Source organism: Triturus cristatus, chromosome 4_1 (genome assembly GCF_964204655.1).
Source record: "Triturus cristatus chromosome 4_1, aTriCri1.1, whole genome shotgun sequence".
Lineage (NCBI taxonomy): Eukaryota > Metazoa > Chordata > Amphibia > Caudata > Salamandridae > Triturus > Triturus cristatus.
Window position 1 is genome coordinate 87,509,361 of NC_140585.1, and position 26,000 is coordinate 87,535,360.

General features: G+C 48.7%; 1 protein-coding gene and 1 long non-coding RNA gene across 5 annotated transcripts in view; one reads left to right on the plus strand and one right to left on the minus strand.

Annotated features, from left to right (window-relative positions):
* LOC146839619 (uncharacterized) overlaps window positions 1–26,000 on the plus strand; it is a 203,377-nt gene that overhangs the window by 137,864 nt on the left and 39,513 nt on the right. The gene's annotated exons all lie outside the window — the stretch shown is intronic.
* LOC146839620 (membrane-spanning 4-domains subfamily A member 8-like) overlaps window positions 20,659–26,000 on the minus strand; it is a 231,313-nt gene continuing 225,971 nt past the window's right edge. For all 3 annotated transcript variants that reach the window (XM_085651696.1, XM_085651698.1, XM_085651697.1), the window contains 2 exons: window positions 22,335–22,466; window positions 20,659–21,237 (listed from right to left, as the gene is read on the minus strand). In XM_085651696.1, the coding sequence (XP_085507822.1) occupies window positions 21,067–21,237; window positions 22,335–22,466 (303 nt within the window). In that variant the 3' untranslated portion in view covers window positions 20,659–21,066. The remainder of the gene's footprint in view (window positions 21,238–22,334; window positions 22,467–26,000) is intronic.

Sequence of the window (26,000 nt, forward strand, 5' to 3'; positions counted from 1 at the left end):
CAACAATCGCTTTCTTGGTTGGTCGGGATCGTCAGACGATAGTCTCTAGTCTCTTGAGTGATTCGATACTCACTGAGAATGAATCACTTTGTAGGCCCTCGATGTTTTAGGCAGCTACGTTGCTCCGGCGGTGTCACTGCGCTCGTTGCACGAGCGCTCCTCGGGCTGTTCGATGCAAGGATTCCACCACTCCCTCGACGAGCCCCCAGTGACGATGTCGACGTCACCGGAGTCAGCCACTCACTGCGCGGCTTCGTAGAGCAGGGAAATACGACTCTCGGTCTGCTTCAGGCCTCCGGGTCGCGGCAAGGCACGTGCCGATGAGCACGTCGATCTTCTTGATGCGGCAACCGGTGTCAGGCCCGGCTCGGTGCGGTACTCTCCAGCAAGACAGAGAGCAGCCAGCCCACCTCACAGGCAGATGTTGAGAAGCTTGGTAGAACAGTCCACGGTCCCTGCGGCACACAGCAGCGCAGGTGGGACACAGCAGAGTCTTGAGTTCTTGGCAACCTTTCTATCCCTGGGTTGCGAAACAGGAGGCCAGCTCTTCTCAGGCCCTTGGAGATTCAGTTGAAGACGCAGCACACAGCAAAGTCTTGTTTGGTCAAGTGGATAGGGTCAGCACACAGCAAGACCCCTTCTCCTCCTCAGCTTCAGTTGCACAGCAGAACAGGTCAGCCTTTAGAGCACACAGCACGGCAATCTTCCTTTAGTTCTTCAGCGGTCCGTCTTTCAGCAGAGGTTCCTCTTGATGGTCGAATCTAAAAATCTGTTGTCAGGGGTCTTGTACTTATACCCCTAGAAGTCTTTGAAGTCTTTGTGCAAGTGGGTCCTGAGCCCGGTCTGATCCAGTTCTGGGTGTTGCTGGAGCACTTTGTTTTCCTGGCTCCTACATTCTTTTCAGAGCGAGGGGCAAGGTCGTCAGCCGCCCAGCAGGTGGTGGAGCCAGCAGAGTGGCAGGCAGGCACAGCCCTATTCAATCCCAGGTGCTATCTCCTCCCTCCACTCTCCTTGCGATCGTCGCTATTCAGCAGAGGGCTGACTCAGCCAACCTCCCGGGGGATCCCCAACCCCTGTCACTCTCGAACCAGACAGTCAATCCACAAGCGCGCCCAGGCACACAGAAGGGTCAGACAAGAGAACAGCGACTCTCTAAAAAGTACTGTTCCCCAACTCAGGATTTAAAAACAATCTCTCCTAAAAGATGTGTTATTAAATGCTGAGCTCAGGGATATCAAACACTCATGTCTTATCTTGTTCGTATGAGAAGATAGGCGGATAGCCATTGGCACCCGCCTCCCTCATGTTAGCCTATGGAACAAGATAACCTTGCAGTAGTGAACACACAAAATGGCCGGTGTTCACTACCAGAACATGTTACCTGCACTAGTACATGCTCTACCTTCTCCATACACTGCACCCTGCCCAGGGGGGTACCTTGGGCCTTCCATAGGGATGACTGACGTGTATGACAAGGGAAGGGTTAGGCCCGGCCAGTGTGGACACTGGCCAGGGGGACATGGCAGTCCGGGGACTGCAGGCAGGCCTGCGGCGGCAGGCCTGAGACACTGTTTTAGGGCTACACAGGTGGGTGGCGTAATCAGCGCTGCAGACCCACTAGTAGCATCTGTCATCACCAGCCCTGGCACACACAGTGCACTTTACTAGGGACTTCATGGTGATACAGATATGCCAATCAGGTATATCCAATCAATACGATATTTTACACAGGGAGCACTTACACTCTGGCACTGATTAGCAGTGGCAGAGTGTCCCAAGCATCTAAACCAGCAAAACGGAATCCAGCACAGCATCGAAAATCCATGTAGCAGAGGCAAAGGATAGGGGAAAAACCCACGCCAAGGATGTCAGGTCTAACACGTGTCCCCTCCAGCTGAAAGCGGGGAGAACTACCCACCCTCTTGGGAGTTCTCATCGCTAAGGCGGAAAAACCTGGACAGACCATCAGCATTGGCGTGCTCTGTACCGGGACGGTGTTCCACCGTAAAGTCCATTCCCTGTAGGGAGATGGACCACCTCAACAGTTTTGGATTCTCACCCCTCATCTGCATTAACCATCTGAGGGGCCTGTGGTCGGTCTGAACACGGAAGTGAGTCCCAAACAGGTAGGGCCTCAGCTTCTTCAGGGCCCAGACCACAGCAAATGCTTCTCTCTCAATAGCGCTCCACCTCTGTTCCCTGGGAAGTAGCCTCCTACTAATGAAAGCTACGGGTTGGTCCCCGCCCTCGTCGTCCATCTGTGAGAGTACTGCTCCCACGCCTTGCTCTGAAGCGTCTGTCTGCACTACGAACTCACTCGAAAAGTCAGGCGCCTTAAGCACCGGTGCTGTGCACATTGCAGTTTTCAGGGCATCAAAAGCAGTTTGACAGGCCTCGGTCCAATTCACTTTCCTGGGCTGATTCCTAGAGGTTAGTTCCGTTAAGGGGGCAACAATGGTGCCGTATCCCTTGATGAACCGTCTGTAATACCCGGTGAGTCCTAGAAAGGCTCTCACCTCTGTCTGCGTCTTGGGGGGTTCCCAAGCCAGAATGGTATCGATCTTCGCCTGTAGGGGCGCCACCTGGCCGCTCCCCACCTGGTGTCCCAAATACACCACTGATCCCTGCCCTATCTGGCACTTACTAGCCTTGATAGTGAGGCCTGCCTTCTGCAGCGCCCTCAACACTTCACAGAGGTGTTGCAAGTGTTCCTCCCAAGTGGAGCTGAACACAGCAATGTCATCCAGGTATGCGGCGCTGAATTGCTCCAGCCCGGTCAGTACCCGGTTGACCAGTCTCTGGAAGGTGGCAGGGGCATTTTTCAATCCAAAGGGCATGACTCGAAACTGGAAGTGCCCCTCTGGTGTTGAAAATGCCGACCTCTCCTTTGCCCCGTCAGTTAAGGCAATCTGCCAGTACCCCGAAGTCAAATCGAAGGTGCTGAGGTACCGGGCAGCTCCTAACCGATCCACGAGCTCATCAGCTCTGGGGATGGGGTGCGCGTCAGTCTTGGTGACCGCATTGAGCCCGCGGTAGTCCACGCAAAACCGAAGTTCTGGCGGGCTACCGGGTGTAGCAGATTTCTTGGGAACGAGGACCACTGGGCTAGCCCAGGGACTGCTAGAGGGCTCAATTACCCCTAACGCCAACATCTTGGAAACTTCTTCCTTTATGCTGGCCCTGACCTTGTCAGCTACTCTGTAAAACTTCTGTTTCACAGGCAGGCTATCTCCAGTGTCCACATCATGGACGCACCAATTGGTGACACCTGGTGTCAGGGAGAACAGGGAGGCAAACTGACCCAACACCTGGCGACAGTCTCTCTGCTGCTCTGGGGTCAGTGTGGGCGAGAGGACCACACCATCTACTGACCCGTCTTGCTCCTTGGTTGCCAGGAGGTCAGGGAGAGGATCACTATCCTCCTCCCCACCGTCATCTGTAGCCATGAGCATCGTCACTTCAGACCTCTCGAAGTGGGGTTTGAGGCGGTTTACATGCAAGACTCTAAGGGGCTGCCTAGGAGTCTTCATGTTGATCAGGTAGGTCACCTCACTCTTGCGCTCTACCACCTCATATGGCCCAGTCCACTTGTCACGGAGCGCACAAGGCTCCACCGGCGCCATTACCCACACTTTCTGCCCGGGATGAAATTCTACCAGAGTGGTATTCTGGTCGTACCATCTTTTCATCTCCTCCTGGCTGGCTTCTAGGTTCTCCTGAGCGAGCTTCCTGAAGCGCTGCGTTTGGTTGCGGATGGCCAGCACATAGCTGAACACATCCTGGGGGGTCTTCCCACGGGATTTCTCCCACCCCTCCTTCACCAGTGTGAGAGGTCCTCTAACAGGGTGGCCATACAGCAGTTCAAAGGGGCTGAACCCTAAGGACTTCTGAGGCACCTCCCTGTAGGCAAACAACAGGCATGGTAACAAGACGTCCCACTTCCGTCTCATGGGCTCCGCTAGACCCATAATCATACCTTTCAGGGTGCGGTTGAATCTTTCAACCAACCCATTTCCTTGAGGGTGGTAAGGAGTGGTGAACTTATATGTTACTCCACACTCCTCCCACAGAGACTTCATATACCTAGAGATGAAGTTGGTACCCCGGTCGGAGACCACCTCTCGAGGGAACCCCACACGGGAAAAGATCCCCATCAATGCACGGCCCACCACGGGTGCTGTGATTGTCCTGAGAGGGACTGCTTCCGGGTACCGAGTGGCGTGATCCACCAAGACCAGGATAAACCTGTTGCCTAAGGCGGTCTTGGGATCCAGGGGCCCTACGATATCAATGCCCACCCGCTCGAAAGGGGTGCTCACTACAGGAAACGGCTGGAGGGGCGCCACGCACTTCCCTCCGCTCTTACCACTGGCTTGACAGGTTTGGCATGACTTACAAAAGGTACCGACGTGCTTCTTCATCTGGGGCCAGTAGAAGTGGGTGACAAGCCTGTGATAGGTCTTGTCTTGCCCCAGATGTCCTGCGAGAGGCACGTCGTGAGCCAGACCCAGTAAGAAGTTCCTGAAGCGCTCGGGTACCACCAGCACACGGGCTGCACCGGGCTCAGCGAACTTAGGCTCACTATACAGTAAGTCATCTTCCCAGTAGATCAAATGTTCCTTGGACCCTAGGCCTGCTGCCTGGTCTGCAGCCTGCTGCCGCACACCAATGAGAGAAGGGCACTCCTTCTGAGCCTGGCAGAATTCCTCCCTGGAGGGGCCACCCTCTTGCTGCCAATGGGTCAGCTCAGGCAACTCCCCCAGTTCGGCCACCTGCTCCCCTGTAGGTTCCAGGGCATCCCCCTCAGGTTCTGCTTCCTCCTGGACCGTGGGAACAGTGGGGGCTGGTTTCCCGCGCCCTCTGCCCCTTCCTCTCCTGGCAGGTTCCTGGGCCCTTGTTCCAGGCTCCAGTTCTACTAATCCACCCTTACTGGTTGTCATGGCACGTGTGGATACACAGATCCACGCTGGCAGTCCTAACATTTCCAAGTGAGTTCTGCGCTCTACGTCCTTCCATGGAGAACTCTCCAGGTCGTTACCCAACAGACAATCTACCGGCAAGGCATCACTGACACAGACTTCCAAGGTACCAGAGACTCCCCCCCATGTAAAGGGAACACGCGCCATCTTGCAGAGGCGAACTGAAGTGTCAGCTGCCACTACTGGGCGGAGCACATTGGGAATTACTTGCTCTTCAGACACCCACTGACACCTGACAGATGTCACACTAGCCCCGGTGTCTCTCAGAGCCTCTACCTCCCTCCCATTGATGGTCACCTTTTGCCCGTATTTCTTAGTGTTAGCGGGTATCAAGGCATCCCGGACCATCTCTTGGTCTCCTAACGAGACAAGGGTCATCATAGCTAATCCCTCTTCCCCACTGGAAATCAAATCCCCTCCCAAAGCTACACTAGCTAACCCTGGGACTGGAGCAGCAGCTGGTGCTGGGGGTTTGTTGGGACATTTAGGGGCGATGTGCCCCACTTCCCTACAAGCATAGCAAGTAGGCGGTGGTCTGTTGCCCTTAGGGGGCCAGGACCTCTTCGGCTTGGGGGCCTGGGACTCCTTCTCCTGGGAACTGTTTTGGGGCCCTTTAGAGAACTCCTTACTGTTACCCTTGTCCTCCCCACCTTTCTGCTGGGGACCCTGTCCACCCTTGGCTGGCATACTTACCACCCCTTTGTTGACCCTGGTGCTAGTCCAGCGGTCGGCCTCTTTAGCAAGCTCACTGGGATCAGTCAACTTGCTGTCTAAAAGATGCTGGCGCAGCTCTGGAACACATAGACTACTCAAGTGCTCCCAACTAATCAAGTGGCACAACCCCACATAATCAGTAACTTTGCTGCCCTTTATCCAACCTTCCAGTGCACGCGTGTACATACTCACACACTCCACCCACGTACTTGAATCAAGTTTCTTGAAGTTCCTAAACTTCTGTCGGTACTGTTCTGGTGTAAGCCCATACCTGAGGCATAAGGCCTCCTTCATCGTGGGGTAGGTTAAGGTCCCTGCTGTTTCTAAGGGTGCTAAAACATCCCTCCCAGAGGCCTCAAAATGCTTCCACAATCCTGCTCCCCAACTTTTCTCAGGCACTTCATTCATCTTCAAGGCAAGCTCATAGGATCTAAACCACGCATAGATATCCTCACCCCTCTGATAATTCTGCACCAGATCTTTCGGTATGTATACTTTACCCGCCTGTACTGGTTGTGCGCTGCCACCATTCGGACTGGACGCCACCTGTTTGGCTTTAATGTCCAGCTCCCTCATGCTCAACTCATGAGCCAACTGGAGTTTCTTCTCTTCCAAAGCAAGAGCGTTCCTCCTCTCCTCCGCCTCTTTCTCACTGTCAAGGCGCAGTTTCCTTTCTTCCGCTTGAGCTTTGAGCTTAAAAAGTTCAATCTCGTGGGCTCTAACCCTCTGGTTTTCCTCCAGCTCCTCTGGAGAGAGGCTCCTACTGGAATGGGCGCTGCCAGCCCTCGACGCTGGCCTATTCACTGGCAGGTCATCGGATCCAAATCCGTGCTCCGGTGTGCCATCCCCTTCAGAAGTTTCCTCGGTTGCGCCATTCTTGGCCTCCCCCCAGGCCCTTAGAGCTTTCTGTAGCTCCGTCCTGTTGGCGCTGCCCTTCGCTGGGCATCCAAGCTGCTTGCAGAATTGCTTTAGGTGCTCCTTCTTGTACGTGAGCAACTTCTCTACTTCAAATTGCAATTCCGACTCCTCACCTACTCCATTCAGAGACATGATGCTTCGTCGATCCTCCAAGAATAGTCTTCGCTAAAACTTCGTGCGATGCAACTGCTTACTAGATTAGTGATGTACGAAGAATCACTGCAGGTCAAGTGCAAATACTGGTTCTAATCCCACCGCTGCCACCAATGTTAGATCTGGGGGTCTCTAGTTGGCAGAGGTATTCACCTTAGACCAAATAGGGACCCTTGCTTCTAGTCAGGGTACAGGGACACACACGGTAGATAACCCCTGCTCACCCTCTAGGTAGCTTGGCTCGAGCAGACAGGCTTATCCCCAAGGCAATGTGTAAGGTATTTGCACGTAGACACCACAATGATCCCCCCTCCGCACACCACAAACTTAGACCACACAGGTGAGTTATATCAGAAATAATATATCTTTATCTAGTTTCCGCAGTTGAAATCAAGCATCACAGGTTTACACAACAATCGCTTTCTTGGTTGGTCGGGATCGTCAGACGATAGTCTCTAGTCTCTTGAGTGATTCGATACTCACTGAGAATGAATCACTTTGTAGGCCCTCGATGTTTTAGGCAGCTACGTTGCTCCGGCGGTGTCACTGCGCTCGTTGCACGAGCGCTCCTCGGGCTGTTCGATGCAAGGATTCCACCACTCCCTCGACGAGCCCCCAGTGACGATGTCGACGTCACCGGAGTCAGCCACTCACTGCGCGGCTTCGTAGAGCAGGGAAATACGACTCTCGGTCTGCTTCAGGCCTCCGGGTCGCGGCAAGGCACGTGCCGATGAGCACGTCGATCTTCTTGATGCGGCAACCGGTGTCAGGCCCGGCTCGGTGCGGTACTCTCCAGCAAGACAGAGAGCAGCCAGCCCACCTCACAGGCAGATGTTGAGAAGCTTGGTAGAACAGTCCACGGTCCCTGCGGCACACAGCAGCGCAGGTGGGACACAGCAGAGTCTTGAGTTCTTGGCAACCTTTCTATCCCTGGGTTGCGAAACAGGAGGCCAGCTCTTCTCAGGCCCTTGGAGATTCAGTTGAAGACACAGCACACAGCAAAGTCTTGTTTGGTCAAGTGGATAGGGTCAGCACACAGCAAGACCCCTTCTCCTCCTCAGCTTCAGTTGCACAGCAGAACAGGTCAGCCTTTAGAGCACACAGCACGGCAATCTTCCTTTAGTTCTTCAGCGGTCCGTCTTTCAGCAGAGGTTCCTCTTGATGGTCGAATCTAAAAATCTGTTGTCAGGGGTCTTGTACTTATACCCCTAGAAGTCTTTGAAGTCTTTGTGCAAGTGGGTCCTGAGCCCGGTCTGATCCAGTTCTGGGTGTTGCTGGAGCACTTTGTTTTCCTGGCTCCTACATTCTTTTCAGAGCGAGGGGCAAGGTCGTCAGCCGCCCAGCAGGTGGTGGAGCCAGCAGAGTGGCAGGCAGGCACAGCCCTATTCAATCCCAGGTGCTATCTCCTCCCTCCACTCTCCTTGCGATCGTCGCTATTCAGCAGAGGGCTGACTCAGCCAACCTCCCGGGGGATCCCCAACCCCTGTCACTCTCGAACCAGACAGTCAATCCACAAGCGCGCCCAGGCACACAGAAGGGTCAGACAAGAGAACAGCGACTCTCTAAAAAGTACTGTTCCCCAACTCAGGATTTAAAAACAATCTCTCCTAAAAGATGTGTTATTAAATGCTGAGCTCAGGGATATCAAACACTCATGTCTTATCTTGTTCGTATGAGAAGATAGGCGGATAGCCATTGGCACCCGCCTCCCTCATGTTAGCCTATGGAACAAGATAACCTTGCAGTAGTGAACACACAAAATGGCCGGTGTTCACTACCAGAACATGTTACCTGCACTAGTACATGCTCTACCTTCTCCATACACTGCACCCTGCCCAGGGGGTACCTTGGGCCTTCCATAGGGATGACTGACGTGTATGACAAGGGAAGGGTTAGGCCCGGCCAGTGTGGACACTGGCCAGGGGGACATGGCAGTCCGGGGACTGCAGGCAGGCCTGCGGCGGCAGGCCTGAGACACTGTTTTAGGGCTACACAGGTGGGTGGCGTAATCAGCGCTGCAGACCCACTAGTAGCATCTGTCATCACCAGCCCTGGCACACACAGTGCACTTTACTAGGGACTTCATGGTGATACAGATATGCCAATCAGGTATATCCAATCAATACGATATTTTACACAGGGAGCACTTACACTCTGGCACTGATTAGCAGTGGCAGAGTGTCCCAAGCATCTAAACCAGCAAAACGGAATCCAGCACAGCATCGAAAATCCATGTAGCAGAGGCAAAGGATAGGGGAAAAACCCACGCCAAGGATGTCAGGTCTAACACTAACAATACTGCGCTCAGCAATACCTTTAAGCTGACGCGCACGTGCACTTGGAGCTCATACCAGAGCCCCATTGGCCTCGTAGTTCCCTGTCCTTCCAAATCTTATAATTGCCCTGCAGGAATTGCTTTCGAGGACCCCATCTTAGAGCACGCGGCAGACAGCTGATTGATGAAGAGGAACAGGCCTGACGTCTCTACACCGCTTCCAAGGAAGTCTGCCGGCCATTCAGAGGTGCTCTCCTCCTGGCAGTTCCACTGCTCGTCGCCAGTGAAGTGATAGTCCCAAGAGTGGGTAAGGAAGGAGGGAGCTGCCGGCCAGGAAGGCACCCGTCGACATGGAATGTCAGAACGTGGAAGGCTCTAGACCATGATACAACTATGTTGTACACAAGTTCTATTTTCGCCTACTCATGTAGTTCAGCAGGACACGCAGTGGCCTTCAATTAATCTTACCAACATGAACTCTGATGCCTCGAATGCCTCATTATTTAAAAAAGATGTAGCTTTACCTTGGCCAAGGAGACGTTTGATCTACAGGTGGCACATTCCTCTTCGGAGATACAGGAGCTTCTCCGTACTATCTTCTTGTGACATTATCGGTAGCCGGTCCATTGTATTTTTAACATGTCTAGTATGACTGGAATTGTAGGGTTTTAAAGGTCATTGGCACTGGGTTTGTCAGAACTTTCCAGACAGTGATTGGAACTATTCCATCCTTCATCCAATCCATCTTCGGCAGCATCATTGGAGGTCTAGTTGCAGGGATATGGCTTTTAATATTTTCCTCCGCAGTGGATGTCCCAGTTAAAAAATGGGACAAATGGAGCTGTCACTGCATCACTTCCAATGGTGCCATGAACGCATGGTGCATTTCTTTGGCATATCTTTGCTTCGATAATTGGATGAGCATTGGTTCCTGTCGTTTTGGCCTGTATGGCTTCATTGCATACAGGCTGTGTTCTGCTGTCTTCTGTACACTTACGAGGGGGCCCTGAACTTGTGCTTGGGGTTGCAATTGGTTGAACCTCTGAACATATACGTACTGGTAGACCCACTGAAGGCCCATCTGTGCAGCAGTCCCTTATGGATACATCTGCTCCTGGCCACATTTTTAGAGCTTCAAGGGTTATCTATGTACCTAGTGGTTTGGATGTAAGCTCTGTCCTTATGAAACATCAGGTGGTTGTATTTGTTCCCTGACTGCTGCTGTGGGGGTTGGATGGGAACATACTTGCTCGATCAATTTACCCCAAGGTGTGCCTCTGATAACATCGTCTGATGACGCTGAGAGCAGCGATGTTTCATCTACCACTCAGAACATAAAAACATCTGGATCTCTGTGTGGTGGGAACTTTTTATTTGGCCTGGTTTTTAACTTCCACATTTTTTTTTTCAATTGCCTTCCATTTTTTTGTGCTTTTATATTTTTATGTATGCACAACATCAGGTTCAGGACAAAAGAATGGTGTGATAATTTTATGCAGCAAAGCCCTTGATATTAAATGTATTTCCTAAAAAACTGATTGTAATGAAAGAGGTAATGAATCGAATAGGGGCCTGGTGACCCCGCCACTTAAGGCTGCTCTTGGCTCTCCTGCCAACTGCAGCTCCTGCTTGATTGCTGCTGCAGCCGACTAACCCCCAAGCACTCCCACATTGCTGATTCTTATTGTTTTCTTTTTTCCTACTTGTTTACGGTTCACCTTTGCCGTTGGGTGCTGCCCTCACACCACAGTAGCTTCCTGCCCTTTTTGAGACCCCGCCTCCTGACCCTCCCAACCAGGACCTACTTAATGGCTGCCACAGAGCGACCCCATTAAGTGGGGGTCTGGCGTCCCAGCCACATTGGGGCACTGGCTGCTCTCCTGCCACCCGTAGCTCCTGTCTGATTGCTGCTACGACTGACCTCCAAGTGCTCCTGCACAGCTGCTTCCTTACTGTTTTTTTATTTCCTCATATACAGTACACCTTTGGCGTTGGGTGCTGCCAGCACACCACAGCAGCTTTTTACGGTTTTTCAAACCCCAACCCTAACATGACTTACTTAATGGCCTCACTGGCTTGACGAAGGCGCACCAAAGGCAAGTCCATCTGCACCCACCACACCTGGACTTCATTCAGCAAAAGAAACCCTGGTCCCTGCACTAATCTCAGGTACTCCTCTGAGAACTCCATCACCAGAACCCCAGACACAGAGCTGACCACTACTTCCATACGGCACCCAACAACATGGTAGGACCTTTATTATGCTCACACTGCCATTTCGTATCTCATCTACACCCCAGCCTCCAGCAAGCACCCAGCCCACCCCGATCCATCACACTCACACACCCAACATCCACTACCAACTTGAATGCATTCTACTCAACACCCACTCACTCCACAAACATGCCTCAGAGGTTTGGGGCCTTATCCGCACACACACCCGACCTTGCCTTTCACACGGAATCATTTCTCAAAACGTCATCTGCCCCAGACATCGTCAATGACATCCCAGCAGGGTACAAGATCTTGCCCCAAGACAGAACTCTAAACCGGGAGGAGGCATTGCAATAATCCGCAAAATGAAGTGCACTACCACCAATGACACGGATGACAATAGAGGACTTTCGCACCATCATGGACTGACCTGGCTTGACCTCTCTGCTACTTTCATCATGGTTCCCCACCACACAATCACCATCATCACCAGGATCTATGATGCAGGAATCCAAGGACCAACCCTCCAATGAATGCACTCCTTCCTGTCCTGAAGAAAATGACGTGTCAGGCCAGCTTCCTTTCACCTCTTAACCTAAAGACATCATCTGTGGAGTCCCACAAAGGTCATTCCTCAGCCCCACCGACTTCAACATCTACCTCAGGCCCCTGCCAAAGATCATCTGCTCCCACAGACTCAGCATCATGATGATAACAGAAAACACATTCTGTCCCAATCAGAAGACATCAACATCACCAAAAATAACTTCAAATGCCTCATGACAGAAGTTACCACCTGGATGCGCACCAACTGCCTGAAATTGAACGCCGATAAAATTGAAGTCCTGATTTTCGGACCCAACAACTCTCCCAGGGACACCACTTGATGTCACATTTAACTGGGAGCCACACCGACCAGAAAGACTGTCCCCCAGACCCTGATTACAAGCAGATTATACTATGGCAACACCCTCTACTGGGGAATACCCACCCACCTTATGCACAAGCTTCAAACCATCCAAATCACCGCTTCAAGATCTTTCCACAAGCTACACCACCTCACCCGCATCATGCCTCACCTAGGAGAACTCCACTTGTTCTCCATTCAGAAATGCTTTCACTTCCAGATACTTACCATCGCCCACAAAGCGCTTCACCAGAATGGACATGAATATATTGACTGCTGTCTGCACTTCCACAAGCAAACACACTACCTCCATTCAGTGTCACTGTAACTTACACACATTCTCTGTATTCACATGTGCAGGGCAGGGGGGTGCTTTTTCTTCTACCTTGCTGCTATGACCTGGAACGCCCTCCCCCAGGATCTTCATCTTATGCTCATGGGTGATTAGCTTGCACTTTCTAAATTCTTCTATATTATCATTTACATTTACAAGGATGGGTTTGTGTTAAGTTAATATTTAACAACATCACTTATCTATCTTTTATGTTTACAGTCATAGTCAATCGGATACGTTATTTTGGAACAACGTTACTAACATATTAATGACTTTTTTCAGATGTTATGCAAAAACTATTTAAAATAATTATGAACAAAAATATTATCATACTTGGAGACTCTATAACCCTTCTCTGAAAGAATTATGTCATTTTGCTTGCTAGTACCTTCTTCTCAATTCAGAATTGATTATTTATTTGTTACTGAAACTTTATATTAGCACATTCTAAACTATGAATTAAGAACAATATTAATATCTACCCATGCTCAGGTCATTTTAGATTTGGATTTATTACCACACTCTAAAGGTAATTAAAGATGGAAATTTAATAATTCCTTCTTATTAGGTATGTCCTTCACCCAAGCTTTTGAAACCCGTACCAAGGAATTTTTTGATCTGACTCGTATCAAAGACATCTCTACACAGATCGTTTGGGATTCCAATAAGGCAAATGCTTGAGATTTTATCATTAACTTTGTATCAAAGAAAAAAAATGGTGTGTAAAAAATCCATAGACATTTTGGATAATATTTAGAAATTAGAGATCTTATATTTTTCCTTTAAATCAAAAGATATTTTGATGAGTTAATTAAAGCAAAGTTTTCATTGGATAAGTTTTCTACAGAGAATGCTGCAACCTATTTACTTGGATATAGTGTTAAATATTATGGTGGTCAAAAGGATTGTTGGACTTGGCCCTTCTGGCAGGTTCACCCCTAAACTTTTTGCTTTTACTGGTGACCTGGTGGTAGTGATTTTTGGTTTCTGCGCACTTTTCCTGTGTCCCAGAGTAAAGTGCGTGCGCACTCTGAGTGCATGTGGTGAGATAGGCCTGCCCTCCCATAGGACTGCATGGGGAATGTATGTGCCCCTGGTAGTTCCTGATGCGTGGGGTGTGCAGGGTCGAGTCTGGTATGTGCGGACTCGTGTGATGGAATGCTGCGCAATGATGTATGCAGCATGTATGTGTCTAGTGTGGAAGTGCCACTTCTAGACATGGCTGTGCGTGTGCTGTAAAGGTGCTGACACATGATTGGCTGGAGCTGGCTGGTGAGCCTGGCTCCAGGAGTCTGGATGGGTCTGCCCCGGTGGTGAGTGTTGAGATCAGCATGTGTGATGTGAGGGAGTGGTGCACCTGGGTCCTGTGAATAGGGCTGGGATTTCCCCACACAATGCTGGCTCCGCCCCCTGTGGTGCGACTGATGACCCTAGCCCTGCCACTGAATAGAGTGAGGGGCTGAGCACATCAAGGGTGCTCCCCAACCAGCTGCGACTGGTTTTCCCCCTCACCCTGAACCAAGAACAAAGGGAAAAGGTGTATAAAAATGGGGCTGTGTCCCCACAGAGGTGTTCTCTTCCAGGATCCTGCCTGAGGGTGGCTGCTGATGTTACTGGACCAGAGGACCGCCACTTGGACTACCTCCCTGCCTGGAGGCCCAGTGAGCTGGCTCTGGGTCCAGCCTTGCCCCCCCCCCCTGCCTTGCTGCATAGAGAGGAGAACTTTGCTGGACTTTTATATTCTCCCCTAAGCGCTGGGAGCGCTTTATTTGTATCTCTAAAGCGCCTGGAAGTGCTTTTGTTTGACTTATAGCGCTAGGAGCGCTTTATTTGGGACCCCAGCGTCGAGGAGCGCTTTACTTGGTGCCTTACTGAAGCCTCCAGCGCCTGGAAGCGCTGGACTTGCCTTTAGCGCTGAGAGCGCTTTCACTTTTACCCTTAGCGCTAGGAGCGCTTTATTTCTGAAAGCCGGTGCCCACCCGGCGTTTGTCCCATTCTTGGCCGATCCTGAAGTCCCCTGGCAGGTGCCCACCCTGCCAGGGACATTGCCGCCCATATCGAGTGCCCACCTCGATTTATTGCATTCTAAAAGGGCCGGTGCCCACCCGGCATTTGTCCGCGAAATCGTCCCTCTGGCACCCGACCAGGAAGTCAGGCAGCCTCGGAAGAGACGTGGGCGGGGCCAAGTACAGGAAGCGGACGGGAGCCTACCCCGCGCTCCTGCAACGAAGCGGAAGAAGACAGCCGAGTACAGCGGAGCTCTCCTGAGTGAGGAGAGCCCCGCGTTGAGAGAACCGCCCGGAGGAAGCCAGCGGACTCCGGTGAGTGGTGTCGGGGGTATTCCTGAGTTCCAGAGGGGGACTCCAACGTAGCGCTGCCGGTGTCTTGGACCTGCGCCTTAACCCCGGTGAGTGGGGCTCAGCCGCGGGGTGGTTGGGGGTGTGTCGGGGCATGTTTCTCGGTGCCCGCCCCCCCATGCAAAGTCCGGGCACTGCCAGCACCGTGCTCGTTCCTCCTTCCCGCTGCGCCGCCTGACGGTGGGCAGCGGCAGCACGTGAGGGGGACAGTATTGATTTAGAGTCCAGAGGGACTCCAACGACAGCACATTGTTATTTAGAGCCTGTGAGGCTCCACCACAGCCCGTAGTATTTGTTTCAGAGCGCGAGTACGCTCCAACGACGGGGCACAGTTGTCAGAGTCCCGAGGGAGGATCCAACGTCGGGGCCACATTGTTCTAGAGCCCACGAGGCTCCCCCATTGCCGTGGGGCATCCCAGAGCCCAGAGAGGGCTCAGGAGGCACGCCGGTGCCAAGTTCCTTTCCCCAGCTGCCCAGCACTTAGTGAGCAGCTGCAACGTGTAGGTTGTGCCCCCCTTTACGCTGTGGCCTGCGCATCCTGCGCAGTCTTGCCCTGACTCTGCTGGACACAGGGCGTCCTAGCCCCTACGAAGCCAGTTGGCCTAGGGACTGCCACAGGTGGTGGCTGATGTGAGTTTTGCGCTATTGTTCCTAACCTACACCTCTGAATGTGTTGTGATGCATCATGTGTAATGTGTTTCTACCCCTGCAGGTATTGTGATGCTTAGGTGGTTGTTTTTCTTCTAGTACAGGTGGTGCTAGTGAGGTCCTGGTTCCCTGCGCAATACTTTCCTATGGTGGTTAGGGTTGCGTAGGTGGTACTTACCTGTTACCAGTAGTTACTGGTTGTGTGCTACATGTGTTATTTTGTGCTACAGTAATTTTATATCCTAAGTTCTAAAAGTGCTAATTCCTGACAGTGGTCCATGTGGCCCTGTCCCCTGTACATATAATCCCTTGTAAAATTCTGCCCAGTGCCAGTTGGCACAGTGTAAATTGTGTGAATAGTATCTAATGTGTTTTGGTATAATACAAAGGCTATTTTTTTTATATATAACCTTGTGTGGAGTTTCCTTTGTGGTGGGCCTTGGGTGTTGTTGCTGTGTGCGCGCGCAAACGCTTTACACATTGCCTCCGGGATAAGCCTGACTGCTCGTGCCAAGCTACCAAGGGGGTGAGCAGGGGTTATCTTTGGCGTGTAACTCCCCAGCCCTGACTAGAGTGGTGGTTTCTGCCTGGCTTTGGCGCAAGCCCTAGCCAACCAGAAATCCGATTTCTAACAAGGATGTTAGTAAATCCTTAGCTAACCTTTTTCCAATTGAAAAAGACGGTGAGAGCTTTGCATCAAAAACCATGTGTGGTTGCATTGAAACACCCATGTACCACCCATGGGATGACCGCAATGCAACACAAAAATATCACTAAGTTCTACTTTCCCTTACTTTTAGGGATCCCTCCAGTGCAAACAAAGCTTTGCACTGAAAAGTAAATAGTTTATCAAGACTTTACTCTGGCTTACGTCACTTTTTGTGACTTTACACCAGCACAAAGTTTTTTTTTGCGAGATGCAATGTTCACACAGTCATAAGTAAACGTCTACACTGAAAATGTCTAACACTTTCACCTTTGACCATCCCTCTTTCTGTAGTATCTCATCTCCAATTTGTCTCTGTCATTTGTAGGTCTCACCTTTACAGCGCATGCACAGCATGTGCTGTCTCAGCGAGACCTTTAGGGGCCGATTCACAGAACTAACTTAAGACAAAATCCTAAACTTACTACTTTTGGTATTCACAGAAGTTAGGATTTTGTCTTAAGTTTGTCTTAAGTCTGTCTTAAGTTTGTCTTAAGACAAACTTAAGACAAAATCCTAACTTCTGTGAATACCAAAAGTAGTAGGTTTAGGATTTTGTCTTAAGTTAGTTCTGTGAATCGGGCCCAAAGTAATCTCTATATGTTGGCAAGCAGCCGGTAGTTTCTCCTGCCGCTTGCCATTTGCTTAATGTTCGTATCGCTTTTGTTACCTTTGTTTTGATTGGCTGTTGATGTCCAACTGACTTCCGTGTAGTCCGGAAGCAGTGGCCACCAACTACAGGTTTTGTCCGCACTGTTGCACTCTTTCTTTGTTTCGCGCATCTCTGCCTGACTTAAACATGGCAGCGGCGCATGTGCAAGGAGCCGGTGTGTGTGAGGGGTAGGCAGCGCATGCTGCTTGTTTATGTTGTCCTCTAAGAAGCTCAAGAGCTGTGCGTGCTTGAATCTCTTCCCCTCGGCCTGGTTAGCTGCACGCGAAAGCATTGGGCGGAGTCTGTAACCAAGGTTTCTGTGTCCTGCTCTGCCCAACTAGTGACTTATCATTGGTGTTTTGTAACAGCAAGCCGGTGCGGAACCATTGTTAGTCTTTGATTAGCTAGCGCTGACAGCGGTAGGCGTAACTTAAGCTTTGGGAATTGTGCATTGGCTATGGTGTCCGGCAGAGCTGGTATTCCCCGGCAGAGAATGCTTTTTGTACTCGCACCTCCCTTCAGTGGGCGGGTCGGGTGCTTCAGTGGGGGGTGTCCGCCAGTTCCTCTCAGTAAAGCGGGGTCCGAGACAGCGGGAACATTCTGGAGGGTCCTGCGGCTGGGCATCCCTAATGGTAAATGGATGCTTAGCCAAGGCCCTGCCCAGCTGCACTGCGGCTTCTCTGCGGCACTGCCCGCAGCAGCCTGCGTTACGGACATGTCGCCTTCTGCAGACCTTAGCAGTAGGCCTCCGAGCGCCTCCAGAGTGGACAGCGCTCTCTTGCTGCATTAGGCCTGCTGCATGGTTCAAGTTGCCACCTCCTGCCCGATGGCGCACATTCCCGCCTTGGCTGCGCACCCTTTGCCTTGCTGCCTTCCATGCACCCCTTGCACCTACCACTACACAGCTCGTTGGTAATGCTCTTCCTCAATCCTGCTTAGAGGGCATACTGGGCACTCGCCTTTAAGGCGGAAACTATCCGGGACACAACACTTCTCGGGACCTACCTGATGTCTCGTATGCAGGCACTGAGGAACAAACAATGCACGCTCAAGTTTTCAATGCTGGGATTCCATGACCCCCACCCCCCTCCCAGTCTGTGGACACTGTTGGTGATATCAATGTGGAATAATTTTGAACTGTTTTGTGGTGAAACGCGTCTGTCTTACATTTAAAGGGGCATATATTTGCACAAAGTAGTGGTTTGGAAACCATATGCTTTTCCTGGATGCTCTTCCTTAACTTTCCCTAGTCCCACTTCCGATTTTACCGTCACTCCCCCTTCCAGGTCCACATGCCTTCCTCCAGTTCTGCCTCCGCTGTACTCTATCAGCCGTTTAAAGGAAGCATTCATCCGTATCAGAGTGCTACAAAATAAAGCCTGTCTGAGAACGTTAAAGCCCGAACCCAGCAAGCTCTGAACCCGCCCCATTTGCTCGTGTTCATCCAGCCTCTCACACTTCGATCAACTACTCACCCATCCACCAATCTCTTCACAAATGTGCACATTCATCCGTATGCTCAGTCATTTATCCCTCGTGCATCGATCAATTCTATGGTTGACACGCGCCCATTCACTCACTCATTATGCACCCGCCTAGAGTTACTCAGTGACCCACTACCTCATCCACTCATTATCCCATCTATCCATCACCATGCAATGTATCAACTCTCATTCAGTCTTCCACTCACTCACTCACTCACTATTGTTAAGACAATATTATTGGTGTTTTCACCGATTCAGTGACTACCTTTAAACTGCATAATCATGAACTGACCAAGTGGTTGGTCTGTGTACTGAGGTACTCGTATGATTCCTAGTTTAGGGAAGACATAGGGCAACAGTGAGTTTTGTTCTCATGCATGTGGTGTTGGGACTTGCCACAGTTTGAGTTACTGGTCCCTGTGCCCTTTGAACTTGAGTATGAGAGGGGCAACCTTTTTGTAATTATTAGTGTTCGATTGTCCTGTAACGGTGAATGCGTGTTAGGAGGCATTATGGAAATGTTAAAATCAAGAGAGATTTATTCAATATTCTCTCCAGACTCACAAGCGGGCTCAGTCTTGTTTCCGTCAGTAGGGAGCGCTGTGCTGCAGGCAGGCCATCTCCTGTGGTTAGTGAGTTACAGGCCTGTGTAACACTCTACTCAGGTGGCCTGCTTCCCTCCCTCTTTGTTGAACACATCTCCGTACCTACAGGTAGGTGTAACAAGCATTAAAAATGCAATAGGTCTCGCCTTTCATTAACTTAAAGCCATTTGCTTTGCTAAACAATACCATTAGCAAAGCAAATGGCTTTAACTTAATCAAAGGCGAGACCTACTGCATTTTCAATGCTTGTTACTACCTCCTTTCCAACTGCGCTTGCTTCTTGCCACTGCAATTCCCACTTGTATTCCACACTGAGAGGCTGAAAGACAGGTTTACCACATTGTACCTTTGTGCCAAGAACGTAATGGTTACGTCCTCCGCACACGGTGCCTGATTGTGGTAAGCGTAACCGTTACGTCCTCTGCACACCTCCAGTAAATCCCTCTGCTGTTTACAGCAGAGAGATTTCTTTTGTTTTTCAGCCTTGGGAGCAATGGAAGAACTTACCCTGCCGCTCCAGGCATTTGTTTTTGTTAGTGTAATGACGATCAGTGCCCATGGTGCACTGACGTCATTACACTGTAAGCGAAATGAGCTGATCAGCTCATTGGAAAAAAAGGGTCAATTTTCAGTGGAAAAATGTGCTGCATCCATGTTGCGTATTGGGCCATTTCCTGTTACGGGCACTTGGTCTACCCACACAAGTGAGGTACCAATTTTATCAGGAGACTTGGTGGAAAGCTGTGGGAAGGAAGTTTGTGGCTCCCTGCAGATTCCAGAAGTTTCCATCACAGAAATGTGGGAAAAATGGTCTTTATAGGCAATGTTTCGGGTTTGCAAGGGATTCTGGGTAATAAAACGTATTGAAAGCCATGCTAGTCAGCCCACCCAGGATAGCCATAGGTTGCCTAGGTTTCCCTAGGTGCTGGATGAACTTGGGTCCAAAATCTTGGGGAACAAAAATGGTAGAACAGGTGCTATTACCAATGTCTGGGCCCAGGGAGGCTTCTCCTACGTGGCCGGGTCCAGGAGCTCCGACTGTACCCCTGCCAGGCCCCAGGGCAGGTGCTCCCACACCAAGCAAAGGCCGACTGCACCCCCAAGGCCTGGGGAAGGGGGTCCTGGGGACTTGGTCCTAAGTCCTGTGGCCTGGGACCTGGAGACTAGGTACTGGGGCCTGGGTCATGGTCCCTATTGCCTGGGTCCATGGCCTGGGTCCTGAGGCCTGGGTCCTGGTGGTTGAACCTTGCAGCCTTAGTCCAGAGTCCTGGGGCCTGGGCCTTGGTCCAGTGCCATCCGGCAGCCAACTTTGCATGCGTGTTAAGGTGCCCATGGGTTGGATCTCCGTCAGGGACCCTCTCGCAGCCGTGTACCTGAGGCCCAACTGGGGATCCAAGCACCTGGGCGGCAGGATCACCTGAGCCTGACCATCTGGTCTCATGCCATGCTTTCCAATGGGGCGACAAGATGGCTGGGCTACCCTGGAAGTTCTGATGAGGGCTCATTTGCTTCCTTGTGCCCAACCAGGGCTCCAGGAGGCCGTGTGCGTCCACGCCTTCAATCCCCTCTGTCAAAGGGCGCATGGCTTAATATACTCTAGCATCATTGTACCTTTTCCAGTTAGAAATGAACCAATTACAGACTCAACAATCAATGTACTTTGTGATTCAAAGGCAGGTCTCTCTAAAAAAAAAAATAGCATGAAGCTAATATAAAAAAAACAAGTTTATTTATAATGATTAACCTACAATGTCATTGTTATACACTCTTAACTGAGCGTGAAAGTTGCCTGGTTACCCCATTACAACAGAAGGTACCCCATCTGCCTTTTTACAAGTGACATAGGATTAAATGCACTTTAACGTTAAACATCACAAAACATGGGTTTAGGTGGAGTAAACACTGATCACACTCCCATAGGGATATGATGTACATATTTATGCCTATCTGCATTTTTACAACATATTTTGGTTCTTCAAAGTGTTTAGTGAATTACTTCAGTTTCATTATTGTGCATGATGTTTAGATGCTGTTCCTGCAGGAACTGACATATATCTCCTTTATTGATGATGCCTATGGTGCTTCTCTCACAGCTGGGTGGGCTCACCGGGAGCATCCTTTTAATAAGATGGAGGTGGCACAGTTGTGGATGCTGATGTGGCTCCCTGCGGGGCTGGCGCCACCGCCATCCCATGCCCTAGGGCCACCCCTTGGCCCATTGGGACGCCTGTTGGTTGCATTGGAAAGCCTCTTGGGTTCTGAGCACTGACATTCTGCACCACAAAGTGAGGCTGTAAAGGGAAATATATTATGAAAAAGTCATGGCATCATCAATATGATCACAGATGTGCATAAGAACGAGCCCTGTTGTCTGGAAAATACATAATACACCACATAACAAGTATTAAAATCACCAAGAACAAAATCAACCACAAAACAAGTGTCAAAATCACTAGTATCATTAAAATCATCAACATACATTTACATTTCCCTCGACAACCTTTGTAAATGACTTATGGTATTATCAACCATACGATTCACAACCTCAAAATGGAAAGAAGAAGTAGCAAGCCAATTAATCTGGCCTTGGCAAGTTGGTGGTAAATTTTTAAAAACAAATATTTCAAGAATATGCCAGGCAAATGAAAAGAAAAAAAAAAGTACTCTAGCCTAAACTTGGTGGCCCCATGCTTGTTATAAATATGTAACATAAAATTAAAATAACTATTGCATCTACATTTAATAGAACACTACGTGTGCTTCACAGCAGTCACATGTAGATGGAACACGTATAGAAACCTTTTTCTATCTTGAAAGCAGATTACAAGAATATATGAGTCTTACTGGTGCTAAGAAAAACTTTGAGCTACGTTAACCATTCATCATAGTTTAATCACACAAGGATGAGTATAAATGTTTAAAAAGAATAAATAATGGAAAGCAATAACATTGACAAATTAAAGGAGTGGTCCATCAGCTATGGTTCCAAAGTGCACTTTTCTAGATAGATGCGTGTGTGTTAACAAAATATGTTGACAGAGTTCAAGAGAGTCAGTGGTTAGAGTGGACTGAACCATTGCCTCATATTGAAAGATGTAGTGGTCGAATGCAAGAATGGAAAGATAGTTCAATATACCAAGATGAGAAAGTCCATCTATATATGGAAATATGCAGTTCTGATCTTTTTTTCCTTTACTTGGAGCTGCCAAAGCAGCTGAAACTCTCTCTGGGCAAAATCTAAAACAGCATCTATAACACACTCAAATATTAATAAGATGATTGCAAAGCTAATGGACTGTATGCGTCATGAGTGTTACTGTAATGGTTTACCCGCACAGGTGTATACTCAGTAGAAACTACGTGAATGCATTTAAAACATCTGGCTTACCTGGTTCAACCGTGGAGCTGGAAATGAGGATGTACACACAGATCTGCACCCCAAAGAAGAGACAGCAATGGAAATACACATTTCTATCATCGACAGCAGCAGAAGAACCACTACAATACCGTCTTGATAAGTCTGCAAATGCCCATTCAAAGCATAGAGTGAGTTAGGACATTGATAGAGGGAAAATTCGTACTTTGCATATCAGACCACAACATAGTAATTACATCTCAGCTCCATTCCTCAGTTTTTTCATTCTGTCATTGTTACCACTGTGGTAGATTATCATACCTCTAGTCATATCTACAGCTTTACAAACAAACCTAACAAATAATTAAGTGACCATCTATGTCAAAGCTCTAGATAAGACTGACTATAGACCATGACCTGGTGCCTCAAGGAGGACAGATGGGATTAGCCTGAGTTGGATCATGGCTGAGAGAGGTACTATTTTCCATGGTGTTTTGAGAAATGGCTATGTCCACAACAAAACATGACAAGTAGTGGATTGAAGCGCTCCCAATCATGAAGTACTGCTTTTTGGGAGTCATAAAAGTAAGGACCTTGTAATTCCAGAGCAGATCAGGCACCTTCCACCCAGACATAAGAGCTTCTCACTATCTCCTCGGTGGTGTGATACGGTATCTGAAACTTATTCAGAATATGGCCCAACCTTTGGGATCTCCACACCGTCCAGAAGTACAGACTTAGCCAACATACAAGCATGAGACAGAGAACTGGGAAGACCATAACCTACAAACCACCTGAGATTTACATGAGGAGGGGGCATTCGGATGGGGCATTCGGGGAGACTAACAGAAGTACTTGCTGTTATAGGTTACAAACCTCCATCCACCATAAAGAGACAGACTCAGGAATCCGCCCCAACTATATACTTTCATGTCTTTTATTACAAACAAAATCCCAGTCTTGTGCATATAAGGTATAAAGTTGTGAATACATAAACAAATAGAATATTGGCAGCAATAACAGCTCATAAACAGGATTTTAGAAACAAATGCAACATTAAGACAGTATTTTAGGTTCCCTGCACCTCTTCTCCGACCCTTCCGTTCCTCTAACTAAGCTCCTTTTAGCACCAGAAGGAGCCTGTGTGGGTTTCCTAAATGGCCTTGCCTTTCAGCTGCATACCTTAGCAGAGTAATTGACCCTTCTGTAGATTTCAAAGAGCCTGCGTGTGACCTCAAAAAGGTATTTACAGCTTCTATCTGTGCGAACACAAACTCTCATCTTTCTGTTCCCTGGAAGTCAAGATTCCCCTCTCCCCAACAATTGTCTACACGCAGCTTAAATACTCATTCTAGTTCATATGAAAAAAGATGGGTCCCTTATTGAATGGTATTAAAATCAAGCAATCAAGCATGAGCCTTGATGCACTTTCACCTAATTATGCTTCTGTAAAAGATAGTCGACTACTTGAATTACACGGATCCTCAATTATAGCGCTTGAAGCAAATATTGAAATATTGTTGACAGAAACAATTATATTTGGATACAATACTGAAACTTTGAAATCGATAAACCTTACTTGCCTGCAAACTGAGGTATCACATAATTCTGAAAGACATACTAAACAACATTTTCATGCAAGCTGAATCATCAAACTGTAAATAAACAATTATTAAACAATACTAAGTGCTTTTCATGTGTAATTGAAAAAACGTGCACTTAATAACATTAATAAATCAAATAAAATGTAGCATACTTAAATAGCACAAATGAGGATTACATCAGGTGTGTCAGAATAGCAGTGTCAGAAATATAGTCTGACATTAATACTGGTTTCTTACTATTGTTTACAAAAATATCTTCCCAATTGCTGTATATTTTATTATACCAGTGAATGTTATTTCTGTCAAAGATATTTGGCACTACATAGTAATGTGAGGCAATATTCTGACAATTTATATTCTGATTCTATACCATCTCGGTTTCAATATCATACACCTTCTCCACTACCTAGTTACTTCACATTATTCTCCCACCACTACTGGCATATTCCCAGCTGCATCGTTCTCCTACTTACCTACGCTTTCATTACTTTTTGTCCTTTCTTTCTCTTCTCTCTTTAACTCCTTTACCTTCAATTCATCTCTTCTGCCACATACGTTGTTCTCAGCCACCCATTCATATCTTCTTTCTTGTCACACCACTTTCCTTTCCTTTTGTCCTGTATCAACAAGATCCTCAGACAGCACTCTCCTTCTCTCCTTCTGACCCACCCTTTTCAACCGTGCTACCACCTCTACACCACTCTTTTCTTTCCCAGCCAAGCCCTCTCTCATGCTCAATCCCTTCCACATTTTACCTCCAGGTTCCCTTTCATTCCTCCCAGCCGCCTTCACTTTCTCTACATAACCATGGTGTTATCCCATATCTAATAAATTCCTCTCCCGCAGTCTTTTTTGACTCTCACTCATCTCCAGTGCCCCCATCCTATTTTTCTCTTCCCCACCCCTTCCATCTCCAAATCGCCTTTCTTCCCCAGAGCTCCTCTGCATTCAACTCTTCTCCTTCAATTTTAGCTTCTGGCCCGAGTCTACAATGCACCAAGAATCACTTTTCAATCATTGTCCTTCTCTCCCTGGCCTAAGATGTGGAAAACCAATCTAGGCACAACGGCTATCTTGGCTCACCCGTCCCTTGCCTCACTCAAAATGGCTCACAGTTTGGAGTTATGAACCCAACCCTTAAGTTTATATAGACTCGGCTGCAGGAACAGTATCTGCTCAGTGCAATCTCTACCTAGACACCTAGACTCAGCGGCAAGCATACAAATAATTTATTAGGGCAAATTGAGTTGTTTTGTCAAATGAATATTGTGTGTGTGTGTGTATGCGTGTATGTATATATATGCCTGTGTGTGTGTTTGTGTGTGTAGATATGTATATATATATATACACACACATATATATGTATATATGTGTGTGCATAAATTACCTACTGGCAGTCGCCGTAGGTAGTTATAGTTAGGACCTTGTTTCCATTCAAAAAGCGTTTTTTCTTTTGCCAGTATCTTTGGTGCTGTTTGACGAATCTTCACAAAAGTTTCCATACTAACGGTTCACTTAGGTCAGCTCCTGTCTTGAAAGTTTCGGGGTGATTCATCAAGCGGAGGCCGGGAAAACAGGGAGGGGCCCAAAATGCATTTTCACCAAGTTAACTTCCAGAGGAATTTTGGAACAGGCTACAGCCTGAACTGCTGAACGGAATTACACCAAATGTAGCAAAAAGGTAGCTCTTGGTTCAGAAAGTGCCCTTTTTAAATGGTGTAAATCCGTTCAGTAGTTCCTGAGAAATTCCAAAAATAAAAATATTGATATATGATGGACGAGGAGGATCCGTGAACCCTCCTGATCACAAGCTTCATTTTCATTGGCTGTCAACACTCCAAACCAGGAAGTGTTGGCAGCCATCTTGTGACTCGGTTGAACCGAGTCACAAGAAAAAGGTAAGAAAAATATAAAATACACAAAAAGGGGGTAGGGTAGAAACACTGTGACCCTTTACGTCTGCTCAGGGGGTCCCACAAGAACCCCCAGGGCAAAAAAAGCATTTAAAAAAAACCAAGTCCGAATTCTCGCTGGGTTCGCGAGTCCGGCAGAGAAAAGAAAAAAAAATGAAGTGTGGGCTCCCGTGCTTCACTTT